Source organism: Equus caballus, chromosome 1, assembly GCF_041296265.1.
Source record: "Equus caballus isolate H_3958 breed thoroughbred chromosome 1, TB-T2T, whole genome shotgun sequence".
NCBI lineage: Eukaryota > Metazoa > Chordata > Mammalia > Perissodactyla > Equidae > Equus > Equus caballus.
In genome coordinates this window covers 182,578,917-182,606,123 of record NC_091684.1, presented here as the reverse complement: position 1 = coordinate 182,606,123, position 27,207 = coordinate 182,578,917, and the positions used below count along the sequence as shown (strand labels likewise).

The 27,207-nt window shown below is 37.4% G+C and overlaps 1 protein-coding gene across 1 annotated transcript in view; it reads right to left on the bottom strand.

Moving 5' to 3' along the window:
* Positions 1-27,207, bottom strand: part of NUBPL (NUBP iron-sulfur cluster assembly factor, mitochondrial) — a 211,704-nt gene that overhangs the window by 153,729 nt on the left and 30,768 nt on the right. The window contains exon 4 of the mRNA XM_001490020.6: positions 21,663-21,753. Coding sequence (XP_001490070.1) covers positions 21,663-21,753 — 91 coding nt within the window. The remainder of the gene's footprint in view (positions 1-21,662; positions 21,754-27,207) is intronic.

Here is a 27,207-nt window from a genome sequence, read left to right as displayed (position 1 = left end):
CCGGCCACCAAAGTGGAGTGCGCGAACTTAACTGCTACGTGCCACCAGGCCGCCCCACCCACCATTACTCTTAATATTAAAATTTCATTTATCTTCAGCACACTTTCCCTTTTTGTGTTACCTTGGAACCCTACTATCCCAGCCCAGGCACCCGCCCGTCTCAAAGCTGAAAGTCATTCAGGCTTTAAATCCAATCTCTTTCCCAATAAAAAACTGCCTCTTTCTTTTCCAACCTATCCATTCCCCAGTCAGAATTCATTTTCTCATGTGGGTGGTTTCCATTAGGAAAAGAACCTGATACAAGTAAACCACATTGAGAACTTAAGCTTTGTAGAGGATGTAAGTATTTCTGAAATGGAAACTGCTAACTAGAACATAAATGGGAGAAGGCGTAAGGGATATTTTGGGGCAGGGGTGATATCTCAGATTCTTGTCTACTCTGGGGCTAAGATTTTCTGCATTTAATTAGTTAGCAAATATATACTGAGTAACTAGAAGTATAAAGATAAACTTGGCATCCTACTTCTGAAACCTTGCCAATTTGCATTGTAGAGTTTAACAGGAATAAGTGAAAGGAAGGCTAGGAAAAAAATAGGTGATAACAGGACTTTGGGTAAGGATGATAAATACTTGGTTTACATACGATTACTCCAACAACCCATACTCTACCATTCCTGGCCTCCAGCCCACTTTATACATGCCTGACATCACCAATCAATAGCCAACTGATCACATTCTTTCTGCATGAACTCACAATTTTTAACATTATGTTCCAGGTAACTAGCTAGGATTTAAGACGAAAACTATGTGTTATCTCTGAGTTAAAGGATTAGTCAGGCATCTGGGAAAGAAAAATTTTAAAGATGACAGAAGGAACCACTTACATTCAGTCTAGAAGAGTAACAAAAATAGCAGTTACATTATGTGTCTTGCAGCACTGAATACTTTACAGATATTGTATTTCATTAATCCTTACAACAATCCTATGAGACAAGTACTGTCTCCATTTGACAGCTGAGGAAAGTGGAAGGCTATCCCCAGCCTCCTCTCTGCCCATCTAAATGCCCTTCTTCCATGGCAGCCTCCAAACCAGCTTTCCAGAATCATTCCCTCTTCCAATCTCCTCCAGCATCTGACACTTAACAAATGTTATTCTATATGATTATTTATCTTTTTTATGCCTCTATTCTGCCACCTCAACTAAATACCATATTCCCATTGTGTAGTATAACTGGTGCTCAAAAACATATGTTTACATAATGGCCAAAACAATGTTGTAAATAGCTAAACAGTCAAAACTAAATAGCTATTTTTAAAAACTTGCACACCCTGTATTTGGTCATCCAGGCATTTTTAGTGTAGTAAAATATTATTTGTTGTAAGAAATTAACCACTTACTAGCTGTTGCCTTGGACAAGTTGTTTTCATATGGCATTTGAAGTCCTCATATGTCATACTTCATTTCAAATAGTTGAAGATTAGAACACTAAACTAATCTGCCCAAAGTTAGACAGCTAGCAACAAAAGCAGTAAGGATTTGAGTCTAGGACTATTTCATCCCAAGTCCCATACTCTTTCCACACATATATCCAAAGAAGCAGGAGGTTTAAGGTCACGCCAACATATATGAGATCAGAAGATAACACACTGTTGGAAGGTTAGCTAACATAGGAGATTTTCCTTCTATTGCTTGATGATGCCCAGAAAACTTCCCTGAAACGATATAACGGTGCTCTGATACACCAAGTTATTCTGAAATTAATGTGAATCATCTTTTAAGTCAATGAAAAAGTCTTAGCTAGGGTTATCAGTTGTAAAATTGTAGTTGACTATTTTGGGTTATTTTAATATATTTTTTAACCAAATTTCTGTAATCTCCAATCTTTTTGTTTAAATGGTGACATTTCCAGCCTTCTTATCAAATTTATATGACATATAAGACTGGTTTTCTTCTATTAGCCACCTGGCTTCTAAAATCTCCAATTCATTTTTAAGCAGCAACAGTGAGTTGCATGTACAAGGGATTCAGGAGCTTGGATTTGAAACATAGTAGCAATACATGTTCACAAGACAGTGACAAAAGAAGAGCGTTTAGCAGCAAGTTAGAAAAACAGGAGCGACATACTGGGAAAGAAAAAGATATCTTAGCCATATGACAAAGGCTTACCTTAAAACTGCACTTCTTATAGTAACTAAAATGCCTGTTGATGTGTATGTTATGTTGTGAAGCAACAAAAAAACTAAACATAAAAAACTATTAAGACAAAATTGTGACTGCCAGCATAAAAAGACCCAATTAAGCACATAGACAGAATATAATAGAACAAATAAACAGATACACAGCCAAAGACAAAATATTGGCTTCAGTGTGGTCTTTATACTAGTGCTCTTAAAAGAATTACATAAACTCAATTTGTTTTAAGAGAAAAGGAAAGATATAAAGCATAAAAATGAAAAACTATTTTAAGATGACTATTGAAAAAATTGATCTAACATAACAAAAAAATGCTATAATAAAAAGATATGGCTGTGGAATGTAAATAAATATAAATTACAATAAAAACTATAAAATAAAAGATAATACATTTACAAATACTCAGGGGTCAACTTCTTTCCATAAACATTTTGTATATACAATAAAAGCCTTTATTACACCCATTTAGTTCTACCAAAGGTTTGGGGCTTATATGAATGGCCCATATATCAGAATATACAGCTAAGAAATCAGAGGAAAGAAGAAATAGGAAGCAGAGCACTGATGTCTGTGACCCCACAGCAAATTGGAAACTGTCCAGAAGGGTAATGAAACTTCACAATGTTGGATGGTTTCGTGATTTTGGTTACAAGGCTACCATTAAAGCATTTCTAGAATAGTAACTGCTTTAAAAATTCCATTCTGTGCCATGTAAGATTATAGGCAATTAACTTATATAATAATTGTAAGAAAGACTAAATATAAATTACATTTCTGTAAAAATAAATTTTATTTTAAAGGCTCAATGAACACTCACCACTTAAGGGAATTATTTCCATTCACTCATTCAGTCATCATATTCACTGAGCACCTTCTATCTCCCAAGCACAAGGTTTGGAACTAGGGACACAGTGGCGAAGAAAAAGAGACACAATATCCTCCCTCATGAGACAGAAAGTCTGTAGGAGAGACAGACACTAATCACACAATCACTAGACAAATATAAACCCGCAACCAAAATAAGCCCTACAAAGGAGAGCATAGAATTTGGCCCAGTCACAGGGGTCTTTGATACAAAGGAAAACTTCCTCTATTCAAAGAAGCACCTCCACAAACTTGACAGTTTTATAAAGTTTGGTTTTTACACACTGGTGTCTCTAAAATCAGGACAGAGATACTGAAAACATTATTACTGAAGAGGAAAAAATGCCATCATTTATCTAAAGAGAAAAGAAACTTTAAATGTGTATTAGTCAATATCTGAGATAGCCCCTTCCTCTAAAATGCTAAAAAAGCTATGTCAAAATTTGAGAAATAATTTACCTTTTTAAACAAATATCCAAAGATCTGGAATAGTATCAAATTTCAAAAGTTTTAAACATAGGCATTTTTATGATATCTAGCCTTCAAAGAAGTAGCCAATGGACACTAAGCATGAAAATAGCATTTCACAATGAAAGCAAGTCTCATAAAAAGCTTAGTTAGGTTTTATCTTTACACATATTTGCAATTACTTGAACATACACCAATGTCAACTAGTTCACATCTTAAAGACTTCGTCTGCAGACAAGGCTAACTTTTGACAACACCATCTCTACTGAAAAAGTGAATCTTTAATTTGAATCTCCTAACAGCAAAGACCTAAACTCATCAAAGTCTATTGAAAGATATTCTGCAAATATTAGAGAGATTATTTGCTCCTCTTTGAACATAAAACGTACACTTAAAAGTTAAAAAAGGGGGCGCCCTGTGGCCCAGTGGTTAAGCTCGCACGCTCTGCTTCGGCGGCCCAGGGTTTCACTGGTTTGGATCCTGGGCGCAGACGTGGCACTGCTCATCATGTCATGTTGAGGCGGTGTCCCATATAGCACAACCAGAGGCACTCACAACTAGAACATACAACTATGTACTGGGGTGCTTTGGGGAGAAGAAGGAAAAAAAAAAAAGATTGGCAACAGATGTTAGCACAGGTGCCAATCTTTAAAAAAAAAGTTAAAAAAATAACCTCAGTAGTCTCAACTCCATGTGCACAGTATCTTACCTCCTCCTGTGTTTACCTTCTGGAATGTCAACTTATAGGAGACTTTATTACGCAAAAATGATTACCTGCAGTTACTTGTATTTAATATTTAATTAAAGTTGTATGTTTTTAAACTTTTTTATAAGCCTTGAAGATCATCTTACAAATCTTAGTTTGTACATAATTTACAATTGTAGCATAAAAATTAAAATGATTACTTCCTTTTATTCATGTTCAATTAACTCATTACAGATTAAATTCCTCTAAATAATTATAAAGCTACTTGAACTAAGTTGCCTAAATCACTTTAAACTACATTTATAAATCAAATAAATTCGATTCTCTCAAATCTTCCATTTATGTGTGACAGAGTAGCCTCACAAACTACCAAAATCGTTATAAATACCTAAGCAACTCTTGTAAATTTAATGAAACAAACTAACAAATGGAATAAATCCAATTATCTCAAATGCTCTAACACTGTTAGAAACTTAACCAAACTATTTTATATCTTTCAAATTAGAATCCCCCTGGGTGTGCTGGAACAGCGAACCAGGAAAAACCTTGGTTGTTGAGGACTCTGTGGAATAGAACTGTCATATCAGCCCAGAATAGATTGCTTCCAAACTCTTATGTGAAAGAGAAATAAAGTATCTTGTTTAAGCTACCACCGTGTTAGATTTTCTTTCATTCAAAAACAAACATAACACAGCGTTATGTATCTAGTTAATATATAATATAAGTTTAATTAAGCATTTCAAATTAAAATCACAAAGCTAAGACATCAGATTCTCTAATATGCTTGATTCCCTTAAACATTTCAAACACCTTTAAAAGCAAGTACATACATATATATTTATCACAATGATTATAAAACTTTTTCCTAAACTTAATCAAAAATGTTAATATTGATAGGATTGATTTGTTTCATAACTAAAGGTAGCATGTTTAGCACGATATGGTTAGGCATACAGAGTATCAGTCAGAGTCAAGGCATGGTCACAGGACCTAGGGGCCTCTTCCAAGAGAGGTCTACCTGGGTAACATGCTAAATTTCTTCTTATAGTATGAGGACTTTTTTTTTTTAAGATTGGCACCTGAGCTAACAAATGTTGTCAATCTTCTTTTTTTTCCTGCTTTTTCTCCCCAAGTCCCCCCTGTACATAGTTGTCTATTTTAGTTGTGGGTCCTTCTAGTTGTGGCACGTGGAATGCCTCCTCAGCGTGGCCTGATGAGCGAGCGGTGCCATGTCCACACCCAGGATTTGAACCAGTGAAACCCCAGGCCGCCGCCGCGAAGCATGCAAATTTAACCACTTGGCCATGGGGCTGGCCACAGTACGAGGACTTTTAAAGCCCACGACATTTCTTGAATCCTAATATATCATACATTCCTTCAATTTTTTTAAGCAACCTCCTAACAAAACATTTAATTGCCTGCTTTGAATTGATGATATTTTGTACACTATACTCAGATTCAACTAATGTCTTCACTGACATTGGATTCTGCTTTCTTATCTTTCTCATCTGGCTCAATATCACAATGCTACATTCATTTTATTGACAGTGAAGATGCAACAGAGAAATTAGCTTGTAGTTTACTGCAGTTGCTTTTACAAAACGGTACCCAACAATTAGGTATGATATAAATCATGGCTAAAAAACAGAACTTTACATGTCCACCATTATTTATTACTTGACTTTGATAGCTGGCTGCTTATACAGCCTTATTAACCATAAAAGGTTAAAGGTAATCTTTTCAAAGGGTGATCAGAGATCTTAGTAAGGCCAAGAAACAGTCCACATTTTCAACCTTATTTAAGTGGGATATTGACAAAGTGATCCATGCCCAGGACGAGCAGAATGGTACGTATACTCAAAACTGCATTAAATAAGAAAAAACTGAAGGCCAGAAGTTGTTTAGCTGAGAAAAAAAACTTAAGGCTGTGATTATGATATACAAATATTTCACAGATCATCAAAGGAAAAAAGAATTAGAGTAGGTGGTTCCCATGAGGGCAGAACTAGTAAAAAGCATGCGAAAGTTATAAGCAGGCAGATTTTTGTTCAAAATAATAACAATAAATAGAGATGTCATGGAACAGCAAAATCTCCCTCACTGGAGGTGTTTAAGCAGAAGCCAGATGATGACTTATCACACATTTGTGAATTTCATAATTTTATAATTCCACAAACTGAGAGTTTCATACACAGCCAAAGATGCAGAGCAGTAGCCACTTTTCCTGATATTCCAAATTCATCGATAATTACCAGATTTCCGTTAACTGTTTTCAGTCTCTGTTTATAACAAGGAATGCCTCACTTTCATGAAGGTTCTTCTTAATGACTTACAGAAAGACTGGATCAAACCTAAAATTACCCATCCATGTCTATTAATAAGTTAAAAATAACGGAGGCATATAACATGAAGCTTACATATAAATATGGCTTACAGATAAATAATTGCCACTATTATGCTTCAGAGTTGAATAAACCACTTTGATATACACCAATATTTTCTTCTCTTTTCCTTTGGATAATTTTCTTATGCACAAATACATTGCGGGTTATGGAGTATCTAGATTCTGTCCCATTACGTTGGGCAAACTTTATTAATTTTTTATATTACCATCCTTATCTGTAAAATAACAGAGAGCTGCTGAAGAATTTTATTGAATCTAGATAACCTAACATTATTTCTCCCTCCCTGATATCATCAACATTTCAGTGTATAAATAGAAGGCTGCTTGGGAGTAACTGTATACATGCAGAAAAGCAAGAAGATAACTGTCTATAAGCTGGATTTCCTCTCATTTCAAATCCTAGGTTTGTGTCTGGAAACACCTCTGTTTCTGAAGGAAAGGGGCCAGGCAGCTACCATAACCCAGCGCCCTGTCTTTGCTCACTATCTGTCATTCACCCCTCCAGTTCACCCTGTCCTCTGACCCAAGTTCCTGTATGAACTGCATCAAAAGCAGATCAGAAAGAGGAAGGAGAAGGGGTTGGGGTATTTAATTTCCCGGCTTTCTCTCTGTGGGGTGGTTTTGGGCTGGCTGGACCCCTCCATGGCTACTCCCAAGGCAGACGCTATCTCCTCCCAGGTTGGGTCTGCTCCCTCCTCTCACCTTTTCAGGCCTAGAGGTAGTAACTGCCCCACTGTTACTCAACAGTCGTTTCCCTGCACTCGTGGTTTCCCTACACTTCTTCCACATCTTTGTAATTGGTGCCTCTCAGATAATTTTGAACGTGTCATGCATTTTTGTTGGAAAGTGACCTCAGGAAACAGATCCTCAAAATGAGACTGAGACTACTATAGAAACTCAGGGATAATCTCCACAGTGGGAGGAAGTGGGACCACAGGTAATGCATTTAGCGTTATCAAGATTCATGATTACACAAATTAGACGAAGGGCAAGTCTGGGAGAACCAGTGGGATGAGGGTTAATTGTATGTCAACTTCACTGGGCCATGGGGTACCCAGATATCTGCTTTAATACTATTCTGGGTGTGCCTGTGAGGGTGTTTCTGGATGAGATTAACATTTAATCAACAGACTAAGTAAAGCAGATTGTCCTCCCCATTGTGGCTGGGGCTCATCCAATCTATTGATTGGGACCCGAATAAAAGGAAAAGGTAGAATAAGAGAGAATTTGTTCTCTCTGTCAGTCTTCAAGCTGGGATATCAGTTTTCTCCTGCCTTCAGACTCAAACCAGAATTTATACCATTGGTTCTTCTGGTTCTCAGGCCTTTGGACTCAGACAGAACTATACCATCAGCTCTCCTGGGTCTCTACCTTGCTAACTGCAGATCTTGGGATTTCTTAGCCTCCTTGACCATGTAAACCAATTCCTTATAATCTATCTATCTATATCTCCTATTGATTCTGTTTCCCTGAAGAACTCAGACTAGTACAAGTAGCTATGGCACTTAACCGCTATGAAAATAAAGGTGATTGTAAAGATGGTGGACTCATCTTGACTTCTTGCTGCCCTAGAGAGTATATACGAAAAATAAAAGCTATGGCATAACTTTGCTTCTGGCCACAAAAGAGTAAAAGGAACAGGATTTACCTCCTAACCATGACCCCCCCCCCAATACACACACACTTTTTAAAAATCTAGAAAATTGGACAAAATATATAAAACTACATTTTCAGGCATGGAACCACAGACAGGAGGACCATGATCCCTGTAAGAAGGGAAACAAGGAGATGAGCCCTGTGACTGTCCATGTACTGCCCTAGAGGCAGTTTCCAGGCTGCAGCACAGGGAGGGGGAATCCAAACAAAGCCCATGAACTTCGCTGAGTTGAGAAAACAGAATCAGAGTCAGGGGAAGGTAAGGCAGCAAGAACTTATGGGGTGGAATCTTAGAGAGCAGGGAGCAACACAGAGAGAGAATTGCAGAGCACTGCCGAGGGGACTGTGGAGTCTTGGGCTGGTACTCACCTGCACAGGAGTGAGAGGAAATGCCCTGGGACTGGGGAAATAATCTACGGAGAGTTGTAAACTGTACAGTTCCTGAAGATTGCACACGGCTGGAAACAGTTTTTATGTTCCCACCAGCCAGAGAGGAAAGATCTCACAATACCTGGTAGAGTCCTGAAAACGATATCTCCATAGTACTGGGGTAAATTAGCCCTGACTAAAGGCCACTCTGGACCCCCCAAAGTTTAAAAGGAAGCCTCAAAAGAATCAAACTGATTCCGAGCAACTTAACTGCCTACGACAGGAATTGGCAAACTTTCTGTAAAGGACCGGATAGTAAATATTTTAGGCTTTTGCATATACATGGACCTCTTCTTAAACTGGGCAGTGTGTCAAGATATTCATGAAGAAACAAATACTTGGGGGGACCTTGCTATCATCCTAATGCAATTCCCATTTATTACATAAATAAACTAAGGCTCAGAGAGTTTAAGTCAATTTGCCCAAAGTAAACAAAGGTAACAATATAGGTTACAGTCAGGATTTGACTGCAAGTCTCTCAGATGCTGAAACCCATGGCAACCACTACACTTTATTGCCTCCCTTGTAATAGGTCCCAGTCTAAGAGAGAAATTTCATCACAGCATGCCATTGTCTTAGTTAATTCATTCTCTGTTGCTATTGACTACTTTTAATAATGGGGAAACACAGTTAACATTTACTGAAAACCTTTACATTTATTATTTCACTCATTTTTCATACTGCCTTCAAAGCTGTGGAACTTGCCCACGAGTACCCAACAGTAAATGGCACCATCGGAACCGGGGGTCGGGTCAGTCTGACTCCAAAGCCCACGATCTTTCCACCACACCACGCTGTCTTAATAGCAGCACAAATCACAGGCCTCAGAGTGATCCAACAAAAAGAAGTACAAGAAAAACCATGTCCCAAACCACAGAAAGGGAAGAGGGAATGTAAGAAGGAAACTGGGAATGGCTATTTGTTTGGGAAGGGAAAAGCTTAAATGAGAAGTATGACACATTCTCTTTGCACCTTGGTACATATCATTTCTCCATTTCCATTAAGGTCCAATTTAATTCTGCGATCTTCATGGAGCCATTCTCTACCTCCCCAGCCCTCAATCTTGCCCTCTCTGGTCTCCTATATTAGATATCATTTAAACCAATTATGTGATGGCATAAAATACATTATACTGCTATTTCTGAGTGGTTACTAATAATATTACAAGCAGTTTGAGGACAACTTTTGTATCTTATAGTCTACATTCCAAGATGACTGCGGTGTTGATGATGCTCATATTCAAGTATTATATTTTTTAAAAATTATTTATAAGTTTTTCAAAAATAAGTTATCAACTCCAAGCACCTTAATGCCAGGAAAGTAAATAAAATAAATGGAGAAAAGACCTGGTTCAAATCTCTACAGGACTTGTTTACAAAGTACCACATCTAAAATAATATTTCCAGACCTTAGACACAAACTACTTCATTTATAAAGCACTTACTTTCACATCACTTTAAAAAAGGAAGAAAAAAACATGAGGTCAATAATTTCCTGAAATCCATAACAACCATTACTAAACTAGAAACCAAAACCTCCGACTCCTGGTTGAAGAAGCTTCCGTTAAACCAGCAGTTCTCCAAGCACAGTCTCTGGTCCTCTGGAGAGTCCCGAGAACCTTTCAGATGATCCAAAAGGCTAAAACTATTTTCATAAAAATACTAAGATATTATTTGGCTTTTCACTGGGTTAACTTTTGCACTGATGGTCCAAAAGCAAAGGTAACTAAAACTGCCGGCGCCACAGCACAAACCAAGGCAGTGGCACCAAACCATCCTAGTTGTCATCCTATTCTTCCCACCACGCACGACAGTAAAAATAAATGCCAGTTTCACTGAAGAATGTCCTGAACGAAGTAAAAATTATTTCATTTATTAAACCTTGAGCCTTGAGTACACATCTTTTTAACATTTTGTGTGACAAAACGGGAAGCACACACAGAGCACTCTGCTGCCCACTGAATCACAGCGGCTGTCTCAAGGACGAGCACTTGTGCCATCACTTGAGCTGTAAGCTAACCTAGATGTATCTTTCACGGGACACCATTTTTATTTGAAAGACAAACTGACAGACAAACAATGGCTGTTCAAACTTGGGTATGTGGCATACAAAATGAAATCAGCCTGTCAATTCAAATAACACAAACTGACAATATTTGTTGCCTATGACAATACTAAAACTTTCAAGTAAAATTCGAATTTTGGAAAACCTGTATCTGGCCACCACGAGTTTGGCAGCTCCCCAATACTTCACCGTCAACTCTCCACAGTCCTCAGTTACAACTACCATTTCCAGTCTCCGCCTGGGATTACAAAGAAATCAAAGTGGGTAGAGAGGAAGGAGGAAGGTTACAGAGCTGAGACAAGCCTCAGGCACGTTCTAAAGGTAAAGGGCTATTTGGAGGTGGAGGTAGTACAAGATGGTAGATTATATTGCGATTTATAAAGAAAACATCCCACCTACATATTTCACTCATGACAGACAGAATATATCACCCACAGTTTCAACACCCATTTTTTAACATCAAAATAAAAAAGACAAAATCTTTTCATTAAATTTTTTTAACATGCTCAAGTCTCTTGCTCTTTTTTGTGCCCTCTGACTGGAAGACTTATCAGGGTCCGGGATGGCTGGACCACATCTCAGAAAGATTAGAAGTTCCTCTCTGTCTCCATGGTCCTCTGTGCACGCCTTCCTATAGTACTTAGTGTGCTGACGTTTTCCATTTCTCCCACTGGACTGTGAGCTCCTCAAGAATAGAATTTACTTCCTACTCATCTTTTTTCCCTGGAGCATAGCACAGTACCATTATACACATGCTCAATAAATGATTCCCAAATGATTGATTTCCCAAAGGTCAGATATACTTTGAAGAATGTGTTTCTTCAAAAAGCACAACACAAGTTGTACACAGATGTCTTCAAAATAGTAGGTTCATAAATTGAAAATCTGGCAAATATAATTTTCAGTTCTTATTTAGCCACTCTGAAAATGTTGACCACATCCTCCTAAAACTCCCTCTTGGCTTCCAGGGTGTAGTTTTTTCCTCGTCTTCTTTCTACTTCTCACTCTTTCTCTGATCACCTTAGGTTATTTCCCCAAATTCTATCCTGAGTACTATACTTGACCTCCCCTAAAACTCTCTTGAGTTACCTTATCTAAATCAGGATTTCTCAACCCCAGTAGAACTGACATTGTGGACCAGATAATAACTTGTTGTGGGGGGATGTCGGGCACTGCAGGAGGTTTAGCAGCATCCTTGGTGTCTACCCACTAGATCCCCAAGTTGTGACAATCAAAAATATCTCTAGTCATTGCCAAATGTGTCCTGGGGGGTAAAATGACTCCTGGTTGAGAATTACTGATCTTTACTAACAACTTCAACTATCACCTGCTAACTCCCAGATCTGTATCTTAGCCAAATCTCTCTCCTGAACTCTCAACACATTCCAATCACTTGTTGACTAACTCTCTTTGGACATCAAATTCAACATAAACCTTAACTCATCACAATATCCTTAAGTTTATTCCTTTTTACTATCTGCTCCATCTTGATGAATGAGACAACTATCTGCACAGTCACTCAACTCAGAAATCCAGAAGCCATCCTAGAGACTTATTTCTCATTCATATTCAATGAATTATCAAACCCTATTCATTCAATCTGCTTAATATCTCTCAATTAGGTCCCTTCCTCTCCATTTCTACTGCCACAGGCTTATATCAGGCCTTATCGCATCTCACCTGGACCACTGTAATGGCACCCTAACTGGCCCTACCTCCCATCTCGTCCTATTACCTTTGTTCCACGATGCTACTAAAGTGATCCTCCTAGAATGAAAAACTGATACTGTCACTCCCCTCCCTAAAATCCCTGACAGCTTCACACAGCTTTTGAATTACACTTCAGCTCCTCAAACAAGCACAAGAAGGCATTTATGATTGGACCCTCACCTACCTTTCTGGCCCTAATCTGACTCTTGTAACTCATCCACAGAGACTCTTCACTTCTGCCATGCCAAACAGCTTGCATTCTGAAGGCTTTTAACACATGATATTCCCTCTGCCTCCACTGTCCTCCTCACTTTCAATCCCCAACCCTTTTTACAGCAAATTCCTCACCCATTTTTCAAAACTTAGCTCAAAAATCACCTCCTCCAAGAAGCTTCATCTAAGCTCCCAGTTTGATTTAGAGTCACCATCTCTGGGTTCATAAAGAACCATGCTGATATTTCTATCACAGCATTTACTCGTGCTTATGATGCTTATGATCACTGGCTAGTGTGTCTTACTATAAGCTCCTGAGAGCCAGGATCAAATCTTATTTGATCTAATAGCCAAAGAACCAAATATTTCTCTTGTATACTAACTACGTAGAAGATACTCAATAAATGTTTACTAAATAAACAGAAATAATATCTCCTTCAGTATTTCACTTTTGCTACAACTGCAAATTTTAAAACTAGGTTTAAAGAGCAACCATTTTTATTTTAAGCCAGTGCTAGTTAAGTTGCAAGTAAGAAAATTTTAAATCTTTTAATAAAGGTGCTTTATTTAAATATATGTGTCTATATGTAGGTGTGTACATATATGTGTGTATATGTGTGAGTGTGTACATGTGCATGTACATCCTTTTTCAGCCAAAGAATCTGTGATAAACATTTATTAGAAAAAAGCTCCAAATGTTCCTCCAATGACTATGATGTCTACTAATATATCCAAACAGAGCCATCTGAACTCAGGTCCTCCTGATTACTAAGACTGGTATCTCAATTTTTAGTTACTATTCTTGCCCAAATCTGACAGTAAGAACATTCTTGTTTATTGTGAGGCTTCTGGGTCAAGCGCACAGCATGCGGTATCAAATTGTGCAATCATTTGTTTGAAATAAGAAAGTGGCTTATTTTCTTATTTCTGTCTCTATCTCACATAACCATCTGTTAAAACTTAGCCCTTATATTTGAGTCCCAATCCCCACAATACTACTGTACTTAAAAGTGATCTTCATTACATGTCCCCCATAAACTCCAATCATAAATAAGCCACATTTTCAGATCTAGACTTTCATACTCAGCTTCCTGCCTCCATCCCCACGTATCAGAAGCCCCACATGCATCACCCCAGCCTCACTCGTCTCTCATTCCAGCCACCACTGTGGCAAGCAGCTCTGCATGGGCTCTGACAGATGCCACAGAGGAACTTACCTGACAACATCTCACTTCGGGCCTATACATTGTGTGCCTCTCACCTCCCACCCAAAAACTTCCATTTTGATGCCAAAGTATGGGACACTGCCAGACACCATAAGACTCTGCCAGGACTCTCTCATACAGAACTCAGAAATGCAAGTGAGTTAATATCTCCTAAGGTGAGCCTTTGGTCAACGGAAGATGGACACCATTAGATAAATTCTTCCCCTTTTCTCCCAGACATACAATCCAGAGATGGAGTTTATATAGTCCCATGCAGCTGAGCAAGCTGGCACATTTAGCAGCAGCCAGATTGACAGCACATTTTCATACAGGCTCTCCCTCCTTTACTCCTTCCTCAGTCTGTTTTTGCACTCCCTAGTAAATTAATAGTGCACAGGGCTCTGCTTTCTGGGGAGCCTCGTTTAAGACATTCTACCACTTCAAAAATGTTTGCGGTTTGTATACTTCAAGGGAGATCCCAAAGCCCATTAAACTGGAAGCTGCCATTTCTGCTTTCTTTTCCTCAACTGAAAGCCCTCAGGGATAGCAGAATAAAACCAAAACCTTACTGTCACTGCTTCCTGTCTCACAGCCTCTCCTAACCTCTTACAAACACCAATCTCTAGAAAAAACGGTCTCAAATAAGATCTTTGTATTAGTGTCCACTATGCACTATCTTAGCTTGGCAATGTGGATGGTCTGAGGAAGAAGGACAGTGTATGCTGAGCTACTAGCTCCTTCTCTTTCTCCAGGTTGTTCATAGTCCCTTCCATCATGGCTCAAATTCAGTTCCCACAAGACTCGATCCCTTACAAGTAAGGAGAGCAGTGCTCAACATTTCAAAGCTAAGATATGAAGCAAGATTGAAACTGTCCTATCACATTGTAAACAATGTGAGCAATCATTTCACTCCATATAACATAATTCTCAAAAGTCAAATTACTAATCATATAGGTTCTTTCTTTCTTCCTAAAAATGGAAAAAAGTAGGACTAGCCAGGTGGCACAGCGGTTAAGGTCACACGTTCCACTTTGGTGGTCCAGGTTTTGCCAGTTCAGATCTTGGGCGCAGACCTACACACGACTTATCAAGCCATGCTGTGGCAGGTGACTCAGATATAAACTAGAGGAAGGCTGGCACAGATATTAGCTCAGGGCCAATCTTCCTCAGCAAAAAAAGAGGAGGATTGGTGGCAGATGTTAGCTCAGGGCTAATCTTCCTCAAAAAAAAGGAAAAAAGCAGTATAAAACAGCCACTCAGATATAGCACAAAGATTAACTGCCACTATAATATCTTAAAACTCTCTTTCTTATTCATAGAAAAATATATATATTACATTTGCAAATTAAGTTACTCATATACTCAAAGCAAAAAATAAAGCATGCAGCTAATGTACAAGAAATTTAGCAGGAAACTTATTCATTTACTCAACTAAGTTTTACTGCACATCTACTATATACCAAGCATCAGAGAAATAAACCATGCAAGAAAGCCTCTGCTCTGTGGACGTTGTACCATCTAGTAGGGGAGATAAAAAAATTTAAGTAGATTACTCAAAAACTCTATCCTTGCAATTGCAATAAGGAGACTAAGGAGTCAGAGAAGGCATTACAGAAGAAGAAGCATCAAAAGTGAGACCTGGGGGCCAGCCCTATGGCCGAGTGGTTAAGTTCACATGCTCTGCTCCAGCGGCCAGGGCCTTCACCGCTTCTGACCCTGGGCGCAGACAGGGCACCTGTCATCAGGGCATGCTGCAGTAGCATCCCACATAGCACAACCAAAGGCACTCACAACTAACATACGTACTGGGGGCTTTGGGGAGAAGAAGGAAAAAAAAAAAGATTGGCAACAAATGTTAGCTCAGGTGCCAATCTTTAGAAAAAAAGCGAGACCTGATGAGTAGAAACTAGTTGTGGGAAAGGAGTGGAAGACAGTAGAGGTAGAAGGCATTTCAAGCAAAGAGAATAAAATATGTGAGGGTCCTGAGACAAGACAGAGCTTGGCATTTTTGAGAACCACAGGCCACTGCAACTGGTGTTCACTGAGTAACAAGGCAAGCTAGTTGGACTCGAGGCTGTAGACGTAGATAGAAATGGGGACCAGATCATATCAGGCTTTATAACACTGGTAATGTTACAAATGGTAATATTGATAAAGAAAACATTAAAGATTTTAAATACAATAAGTTCTATCCCTTTTCATGAAATGAAAATATAATTTTAGGCTACAATTCATAACAATTTGTAGGCTAGTGAAGTTTCCAAAGTGAAAATTAGAGAAGGCTTATAGCTAAGCTTACTAAGCCTCCCAATGAAAAGTCACTATCTTCTCTCCACTCCGTAATAACTGCACTTTTAAAGAACAGATTGATTCACTGGGCTGATACCATAGATAGTACTGAAAGAAGCCTATTTGTTATGTATCCAGTATCCAATTCTTTTTTCAATTTTTTTTCATTGGGTAAAATATACATAAAATTTACCATTTAATCATTATTTAAGTGTACAGCTCAGTGGTATTAAATACATTCATAATGTTGTCCAACCATCACCACCACCCATCTCCATAACTCTTTTCATCTAGTAAAACTGAAACTCTATATACCTGTCAAACAATCAGTCCCCATTCCCTTCCCCCAGCTCTTAGCAACCATGTGTCTATGCGGCTGACTACTCTAAGTACCTCATATAAGGAGAATCTTACAATAATTGTCGTTTTGTGACCAGCTTAATTGCACTTAGCATAATGTCCTCATGGTTCATCCAGGATATGCGAGAATTTCTTTTTTAAGGCTGAATAATATTACATTGTAGGTATATACCACATTTTGCTTATCCATTCATCCACTGACAGACACTTGGGTAGCTCGCACTTTTTAGCTCTTTGTAATAATGCCGCTATGAATGTGAGTGCATAAAATCTATGCAATCTTGATGAACAAGACGTCATTTCAGCCCATTACCCTGTATGAATGCATACCACACACACAAAATCTGGAGAGGAAGTCCAGAAGGAGAGTGAAAAAGATGCTCTATTTCACCGCTTTTTTTTTTCTTGGTAGCATGTCTTTAAAACTCATTTTACATCCTGCTTTCACCAAACTACTTTCCTTTTCATATGCTTTACTTTTCATTAATCTAAAAAAAAGTGTGTGTTTTGTTAAAGCAAAGTACCCAGTGAATTATTAAAGTAACTATGAATCAGCAATAATGGTGTCTACTTTAAAAAGCAAAAATTTCACAGGGCATATAAATAGAAATAGGATATTACAAAGAAAATTGCAAGCTAATCCTCCCACTACCTAACAATAGTAAGTTCTTTTAATTTTTCTCATCTGAAAGAAGATACTGAAAATGAGCTGATAATTTTGACAAACACTGAAAATGATCAAAAGGTTAGGAAATAACAAAAAAAAAATCACAAGAAAGAAAAGAAAAAAGTCTTAAGGATAGCCATCTGATATAACTCAAAAAGTGAAAGAGGCTCGGGAGAACACCAGTATTCTCTTGTGGCAGGAGCTCATCAAAATACAAAGATGTATGGCCTGATTGACATACACACAGATACATCTGGTCAATACTATTGGCTGCCATCCTGTGAAAGAAAACCAAAATTAACAAGCAGGAGCTACTAAAATACATTTAGTTGTTCTGTGGTTAAACAGGCATTCTTCAATGACTTCACTTGCTGCAGCCCCAGGCTAAGATGGTATTTTCAGCAGAGCAAGTAAAACCCCAAAAAGAGGCTGGCTATTTCTCAGTTCAGAATTGTCAAAAGAAAAAGGAAAATGGTTCTACCATACTAAACAGGTATTTACTTCAGGCCTATTGAATAACCTATGCAAGAAACAATGAGCCAAGAGGAAAAACAGATGGACTCTTGTTTTGATAAACTAGGACGATGGGATTATTCAAAGAGCATAAATTTCATCTCTGAGATATTTCAGAGATAAAAGCACCTAAAGCCAGAGAAAACCAAAACAACTTTTTAAGATTCCTTCAACCCCTGATCATGTCAGGAACATCACCTTGTCTGAATATTTTAGGTATAAAAGAAGTTATAAACATAATCCAGGAAAACAGCACAGAAAAAGTCATTTCTTTAACACTGTGATCATAGAATACCTCCCAGAACATTTCCCAAAGATAATCAGAGGACCTCTAGCATCAGATGAAACCCAAGGATCCACAGGACAATCACCAGAAGAAGCAAATTCTACATGAGAAGCTCTGGGAGTTCCATCCACTGGATCAGAATTTACTCATCCATGCTAACTACTTTGGTAACACCCCCGACTCTCCTTCCTGGAAGGAAACAATGGGGTGACTTCAGGACTAAGTAGAGTTCACTCTCATTCTTTATGCACTTAAATTAATCTTAGTTGCTTCCTTGTAGTTCTTACCAGAGATGAGTGCTAATATAAAAGGTCATTTGCCCAAGCTGAATTTCCACAATTTTCTACAATTTCATAAGCCTACACACATTCATTCCTGAACTTGAAAAATGCTTAACACCTTAGGACAGGGCAGAATTCTGTGAAAAGCAAAAAATTTCTCTTCCACAACAATAGAAAAGACAAGTGGATCATACTCAAAAAAAAGTTTCATACTCAATCTTTAATAAGCACTATGTCATCCTTAACAAAATTACTTGACATTTCAATTTTAGTAACCTCTCTCCACAGGCCTTAAAATTTTCCTACTTTATTAGCTAAGTATGTTAAAAGACATTCTTTAGTAAAGCTAAGAAGCAATAAATTCACAAGTATTCTGAAGGTGATTTATCATCACAAAACTGAAAGAAAGCAGATATTTCTACAACGAGTCATTTGAGAAAGCTTCGTGAAAATCTTCAACATGGTCACAAAAAAGAATATTACATGAGTGAAATGTAGCAACACATTTCTATGTGCAACTATCACTGAATATTCACTTGCAATTTCAGTTGAAAGCCTTTCTACGAAATAATTTCTAGGACTATAATTTGGCTTTACAGTAATATGAAATTTGCATATTATGTTATTTGGAAAGTTAAAAAAGAGAAAAATAACTGGCATTGGTTCTTTAAAAAAAAAAAAAGGTGTATTCATGCTTAGATGATAGTTTCCCCAACTACACGTGGATTTTATTCTAAATTCCATTAGGTTCCCAAAGCAACTGGTCATTTGTAGTCATTACAATGTCAACCTGTTGAGGGTTTTGTATAATACTCTTTCTACAAACCGGCTAGACTTCCTATGACCACGGTTTTGCATAATAACATAGACAAATCACTCAAGGCATTTTAAGCTGATAGAAACATACTCAGCCTAAGAAACTCAAAACTATTACAAACAAATTTTCCTTTAACTACTGCCTTTAGTTCTCTAGAGTCAAATACAAAATTTCTCTTGGTAATCAAGGCTAAAATGTGATACAACTGCAAAAAGAGTGGTTTTTCTACAATCTCCCCAAAAAGAAAAAAGACATAAGAGAAGGTGAATAAATGTATAACCCTGCCAACCCTAACACAGAATTTTAAAATGATCAAATTGACTAAAACTACATTACCATACGTCGGATTAAATAACGAAGAGAAAGGGGCGATCCTGAAGTCCCACTGCCCCTAAGGTTGTCTAAGTCCAAGAACAGAGGAACATTTATAAAGCTGAGGTTCTGCTCACTGGTCTATCCTGCAAAATCTGAACTGCTAAAAACACATCTTTCAGTTTTTCTTTATTGTTAATTAGATAATTTCACATTGCTCTGTGTTTTCTGTAATAGAGAGTAGAAAAGGATAAATTAACATAATAAAATGTAGAAATGTCAAAATGATCCCAATTAGTATAATGGTGGCAGGTTTATCTAAGATTCAAAAAATAATTTCTAAGTTGGGCTATTAAGAATACACATTCTTTTAAGTGAATGCCTTAATCAATCAGTTTATTTCTTGGGGGACTTCAGATCAGCTTGTCAACACAAAAAAGTATTCTTTTCAGGCTTTCCAAGACTTCCAGTAGCTCATCTTTACCAGATGAGCCTATTTAATGGCAGCCAATTTGCAAACATCAAATTTAAGATTACAGCTTCAGTAAAACAAGAAGAAAGAAATTAAAGTTCACTTCAAGTATTTATGTTGGCATAGATCGAACAGACTAGTGAAGAAAAGAGTGACAACAAGGGCTCCATTTTGCCATCACTCATGTGCTGCACGCACCAGTTTTCACATTACTTTAATCAAGAGACAGACATAATGAGTCTATCATTTAAAGTATGCAAATTCATTACTCCTTCTTTGTGAAAGTTTGACATTTTGGCTCATGTCACGTATTTGCAAACTAAGTATGCATTCCACTAAAAGGACAAAGAACAAAGAAACTAGAGTAACCTAGCTATTTAAGTTTATATTCTCATAAAAGAAGAAAACAACTAAGTCAGTGCTTGAAATATAAGACTGCTGAGGTCACTCTTATCTTCACTAAATCTTCAAGTTTCCTACAAAATGTTAGGGAGCATCCTTATTGTCTTATAAACAATTACTCAGAACTTAACTTTCTAATTGACTCCACAAACAAAAGCAGTTTAAATAGCAAACAATGTCTAATTAACTAACTTTTAAATTTTATTTTATTTATTTATTTGAGGAAGATTAGCCCTGAGCTAACATCTGCTGCCAATCCTCCTCCTTTTGCTAAGGAAGACTGGCCCTGACCTAACATCTGTGCCCATCTTCCTCTACCTTATACGTGGGACATATATGTGTCCACAGCAAGGCTTGCCAAGCGGTGCCATGTCCGCACCCAGGATCTGAACCGGCGAACCCCGGGCCACCAAAGCAGAACATGCGAACTTAACCGCTGTACCACCGGGCTGGCCCCTAATTACCTAACTTTTAATCACAACAAAAAAAATACTTCTATCATGTACACAGATAATCCAATAGATACCCTTCAGTAAATATAGTCATTTTGTCCTAGATGCATGGAAAATAAAAAGTCCCATAAGAAACAAAAATAAATTATTCAATTTTACACTTTTATCATAATTAGAATAAATTTTAATAAACTAATTTCACATAAGCCATTTTTCAAAAAAAGTTACCAGTTCCAAGTTTTCCTTTTTTGATCACAGCATTTCCTTGTTCTTAAAGCTTTATATTTGATAGCTTTGTAAGAAAATGTAATGAGTAGTAAATATTAAAAATTTAGTCAAAAAATTACTCTATCAGTGAAGGCTGAGGAGAGAAACTAATGTTTAGGGGTTTTCTAAAAACATAGTAACACAAATATGACAAAAACCTTACTAGAGAAAATAATGTTCATCTTTTCTAACACATACATTACACACTTTCTATTCAAAAACTCTCAACGTCCACACATCTAACATAAAGAGACAGGGGTGACGAGCTAACTTTCGCTCACCTGGCATGTGCCAGGCACTGTGCTAAATGCATGACGCTCACGGCAATCTTGGCATTGAGGGATTACTCACAGCATCCTGTCCAGTGAGGACAGTTGTTAACCCTCTAGTACATATGGCAGGGGGTGGGAGAGTTTGAGGCGCAAAGGGGTTAAACAATTCACCCAAATTCACACAGTCAGTGACAGAGCTGTAATTCAAACCCAAACAGTCTGGCTCTGTATCTTACCTCAGAATGACTATATTACACTGTGTATAAAGTACACATGGTACACGGCACAAGGCCTGACACCCAGTAGGTACTAAATAAAAATATAAGTATTATCACACTATTTGTCTCTTCTTTACTTACTCTCTGATAATTCTGGATTTCCTTTCAAATTCATCATCTTTGGAACTGAAGGGCCATACACATCCACATCTAACAAACCAACGGCCTTTGACTGTAAGAAAACAGAATTTACCATAAGATTATTCCCACTCTTCATCAATGATAAAGCACACAGCAACAGTAAATCTGACTATAGAAAACACAACTTGCAAAATATTCCAAAGTCATAACCTAACTTTCAAAGTAACAGTAAGGTAAAAGAGCATAAGTTGCTTAGGTAAGTATTTCTGGTTGGTTTATTAATTTCTTCCAGATAACTAACTAGACAAATCCCCTGCATACGCTTTACACACTCTGGTTCCATCACCCATATGTATAGTCTCAAACAGACTAAGACTTTTTGATCTGAGAACTAACAAATTTCACAAACTAACAAATTACACAAATTATGTGCACAATGTTAAAATAATTATTTATGGGGCCAGCCCAGTGGCGCAGCGGTTAAGTGCACACGTTCCACTTCTGCCGCCCAGCGTTCGCCAGTTCAGATCCCGGGTGCAGACACAGCACTGCGTGTGTGGCAAGCCATGCTGTGGTAGGCGTCCCACATATAAAGTAGAAGAAGATGGGCATGGATGTTCACTCAGGGCCAGTCTTCCTCAGGAAAAAAAAAAGGAGACTTGGCAGCAGTTAGCTCACGGCTAATCTTCTGTGCAAAAAATCAAAATAAAATAAAACAATGATTTACAATGGCAAACAAAACCCCAAGAAGACAGAGCATTAACTTTTGGAAAGGACATCTAACACACCAAACAATGCAAAATGAAAAAACAAATTACGGAAAGGAAACCATAATTAAAACAAGTGAGAAATTCTGATGCAGATCTGGTATGGAAACGCTAACAAGGACAGTGGCAGACATAATACACAGGCAATCTCTTACGTGCAAGGTGCAGTTAAACACCCAAGGTCTTCTAAAGAACTTACAAACAACTAAAACTGTTTTCTTTGATGACCCATCCAGCTGCCCAAGGGCAGAATATCCTGACTGGTCTCTTCACTAGCTGCCAGTTAATCAGCAGCTTAGCCACAGAAAGGAAAACAAAATTCATTATTCCCAAATAAGTCGTTTTTTTCCTTCTCCCCCCTCCTCTTTCTCCTTTGATAGATTAAATCAATCTGTTACTGGGTTTTCTCATACACAAGCAAAGAGAATGCTAATAGTAACTGTATGCCTTTGAGTTACGTTTCACCAAGACTTACAACTCTCCTCCCTCTCTCCCTGTACCTGGCAAGATAAAACACTAAATCTCCCAAAAAATTCTTTAAAAAACTAAACAATCCCTCATGTTCCATGTTATCTACCTATTTCCGGACACAAAGTCACTTTTTAAACCTCGCTGTCTGGTTCCTATAAATACACATAATAAGGTACATTCAACATTTATGTCCCTAACTTTCTACCAACTCAAATTGCAGTTCTAAGAGAATCATTTAATGTCCTTGTGTGACTCACAGAGACTTAAGGGACTAGGGATTAATATCTGCCTCCACCAAAATGTCAGCTTACTGTAAAATAAATGAGAAAACAGGAAGGACATTTTACCTTTAATAGAAGGGTTAGTATATAAAGTTTAGGTTTAATGCATGTAAGTATTAGCTTTAATAATGCATGTAAGTATTAGCTTTAAAAAGGCAGGAACATTCAGGGCCAGCCGAGTGGTTAAGTTCGCTCGCTCCACTGCAGCGGCCCAGGGTTCCGCTGGTTCGGATCCTAGGTGCAGACGTGGCACCGCTTGTTAGGCCATGCTGAGGTGGCGTCCCACATGCTAGAACCAGAAGGACCCACAAGTAAAAGTATACAACTATGTACTGGGGGGATTTGGGCAGAAAAGGCAGGAAAAAAAAAAAAGATTGGCAACAGTTGTTAGCTCAGGTGCCAATCTTTAACAAAAAAAGGCAGGAACATTCCGACCCATTTTAACTCTTTTTTAAACCACAAACAAAAGAATTTAGCTGAATTAAAATAGAATTAAATTTACTATGGATAAAAAGATTTTCAAATGAGGGAGCCTAAAACCATAAGAAACATGGATAATTGTTAATATTATCATGTAAGGGTCTGCTAATGCTGTAACCATCATCCTAGAATTTCACCTTTTCCATATTTTTTTCTCATGACACATAACAAAACTAAAAACTACCACAAAATAATAATAAATGCCAATAAAAACAAAAAATATCCCAAGATTCTTTTTCCTTGCTTTCATGTATATTTATGTTGGTTTTACAATAACTTACAAGTGTTAGGTCCCAGGTTTCATACTGATCTTCTAAAACTACGTGTCAAGTAAAATAACTTAGTTTTTCAATTTTATGTTTTGACAAAACGAGAAAACAAGTAAGTGGGTGCTTGAAATATACAGTTGGCCCTCCGAATCCATAGGTTCCGCATCTGCAGATTCAACCAACAACAGATGGAAAGACCTACAAGGGTTGCATCTATAGTGAACATGTAGTATGGACTTTTTTATTCTTGTCATTATTCCCTAAACAATACAGTATAACAACTATTTACATAGCATTTACACTCTATTAGGTATTATAAGTAATCTAGAGATGATTTAAAGTATATGGGAGGATGTGTGTAGGTTATATGCAAATACTATGCCATTTTATATAAGGGACTTGAGCATCCTTGGATTTTGGTGTCTATGGGGGTGGGGGTGGGTAAGTTCTGGACCCAATCCCCCTCGGACACCAAAGGACGACTGTAAGACTGCTAGGGTCAATTTTATTATCACTAGATCTTCAGGTTTCCTTCAAAATGTTATGGAGAATCTATCATCTATCTGTCCTGTCTTCTAGAAGAAAATCATGCCTGTCTAAAAGCGAAGACTTGGCATTATGGCTTATGACAAAACTGAAAGTTTGCCCTAAAATTTGCTGTGGTGGGAGTGGATTTTACAGATACCTAGATGCTGCTAATAGACATTATCATGTAAGAATAAATAAGGTGGAGAGATTACAAAATTTTAGAGTTCCTCTGCTTCCTAGAGAATGGAACTAAGAATAATGGAGAATGGTCTATGTTTTAGGCTCTCTGCATACTCTCTCTAGTAGTAGTCACCAAGTCACCTAAACTTAGTACCAACACTTCCATATATCAAAAAGGAAACAGAGGAGAGGAAGGTATGAAGATCGGGAAGAAGGGAGAAAGAAGAAGGGAGAGAGGGACAAAGGCAGGGAAAGGGGGAGGAAGAAAAGGATGGAGGGAAGTTAATCAGCAATGTTATACTAAAAACTTGGAGAAACTAGGCCTCTACAGCCCGCTTGTGGACAAACCATAATCTCTAAAAACATGCCATCCTAAATCACCCAAATAAATACCTAGATTTCCCCTGGTTATACCTCCCCATTGCTTAAATTCCTTCTGGGTACCAGGCACTCTGCTAAGCATTTTACTTATATTTTTCATTGACTCCTCATAGCAACACTGCAAGGTGGTATTATACCTACTTATGGATGAGAAAACTGAAAACTAACACTCAAAGTGACTGTTGTTTTTTTTTTTTTAGTATTCTTTCTTAGAATGAAGCAGAATGGGAAATTAAACACAAAAATACTGACCTCATAAATCTCCACCAGAACTTTAACATGATCTGACTACAAAAGACTTAGATATAGAGCAGGAGTCAGCACACTTTTCCCTAAAGGGCCAATCAATAGTAAATATTTTAGGCCTTGTGTATCATTTGATCAGAGACTACTCAACACTACCATTATAGCACCAAAGCAGCCATGGACAACATGTAAATGAAGGAGCATGACTGTGTTCCAATAAAACTTTATTTACAAAAACAGGCAGTATTTGGTCCACAGGTCATAGTTTGCCAACACTGATTTAGAGAATAAACTTTTTCATGACCAAGTTATTCAATCACCCAACAATGTAATTTTGGTAGAGCCAAGAGCAGACAGGACATAGTCACCTCTTTTAGTGTCAGAGGTGCCATCTCAGTAAAGATTTACTTCCACATCCTTAATTGGCTAGTTTTTAAAAATAACAAGGAGCACACTTTTCAGACTGTTTCACTGGGACTAAGTTAGCATGTCTTGCTTAGATTTTATACATCATGAATAAAGTCAGTGTCCAATAAATAGAAACACAAAAGCCTATATTAATTAACGCACATTGCACTTGGAATTGGCATAGCTACTGAACTGGTAAAATTACCATAGCTACAAAAATTAGCTTAAACGTATTTTCAAGTCTAAAATCCAATAATGCTCAAAAGATGCCAAATAAACTTCATTTGTTTTTCATAACTTACTCCATTACTTTTAAATAGGCTCCCATTTTAAATGTATAAATAGCCTTTGAATTTAAATTTTCAAAAAGAAAGTTTTACACTGTAGGAAAATAAATGAGCAAGGTGGAGGCTATAAATAAACATATGCAGCTAGGTGTCTATGTTTTATGAATCCTTTCTGCCTCACTCCTCCTAAAATAATTATATTTAGTCACAAAAGCTCCAATTAGGATTTCCTCATCTTTAATTTCAGCCAGGCTCAGAAGAATAATCACTACAAAAGCCTCACCAAACATACAACAGATAAAGAAAAGGATTATTAGCAAAAATGACTATAAACCTACTATTGTAAAGTGTGATTGCCATCTTTAATGTCAGCATAAACTTAACCTAATATGTAGGTACCTAATATTACACTCTTTTTTCTGACTCTCCTACATTACTCAAAGTCTAGCAAATGACATAAAACAAGACTGATCACACCCCAAGATACTATTTAGATTTTTGGATTTGTTTCTTTACAATTCATAATACCTTGTGAAAGCTGTAAAAGGTGGCAGAATTATTCAGAGTGATTATACTGTTTCATTACTACTGCATGAAAGCTGCAATTTGAGAGCCTACAAGTTCTATTTTTTGTGTGTTGGATTTCAAAGGCACCAACAACAGTTTTGATCCTGCTTTGTTCTTCCAACAGAAATTATGCTAAAGAAGATTGTAAAGCTTCGTGACATGTTCCTTTTATCCATGTCATCTGCTAATAGAACCCATCAAAACAATATCTTAGAGTGGTCCCACACCCCATTATTTGTAAGTAAACATTCATGTAAGACTAAGACGTACCTAAAGGTTGTCCTTGCCATAGGAGAATCCAGTTAAGAATCCCATGATTCCCTGCACATTATATTCCATTTAATCGTTAACCAGGGTTCACCTGGGACTTAGTCAATTTAATGTTGAATCAAGCCTCCTCTTCTTTCTGCCTAGCTTTAAGTCAAGCTGCTTTCATAAGAGTTTTAATCTCTTAGAAGAGAAAAAATATGTTTCTTAATTCTATTAGCTAAGATTAAATAAGAATCTGATTGTCAGAACAAGATGGACAAGGTGATAAGAGAATAATTTCCTACTGTTTATCAAAGGACTGTCTAAAGCTTCAAGTTCAGTCAAGAAAGAAAGATGAACAAGGGCAACATAAAGGAAAAAATTCACCTGGCTGGATAGAGCACAAACAGAGAAGAGCTCGTGGAAAGTAC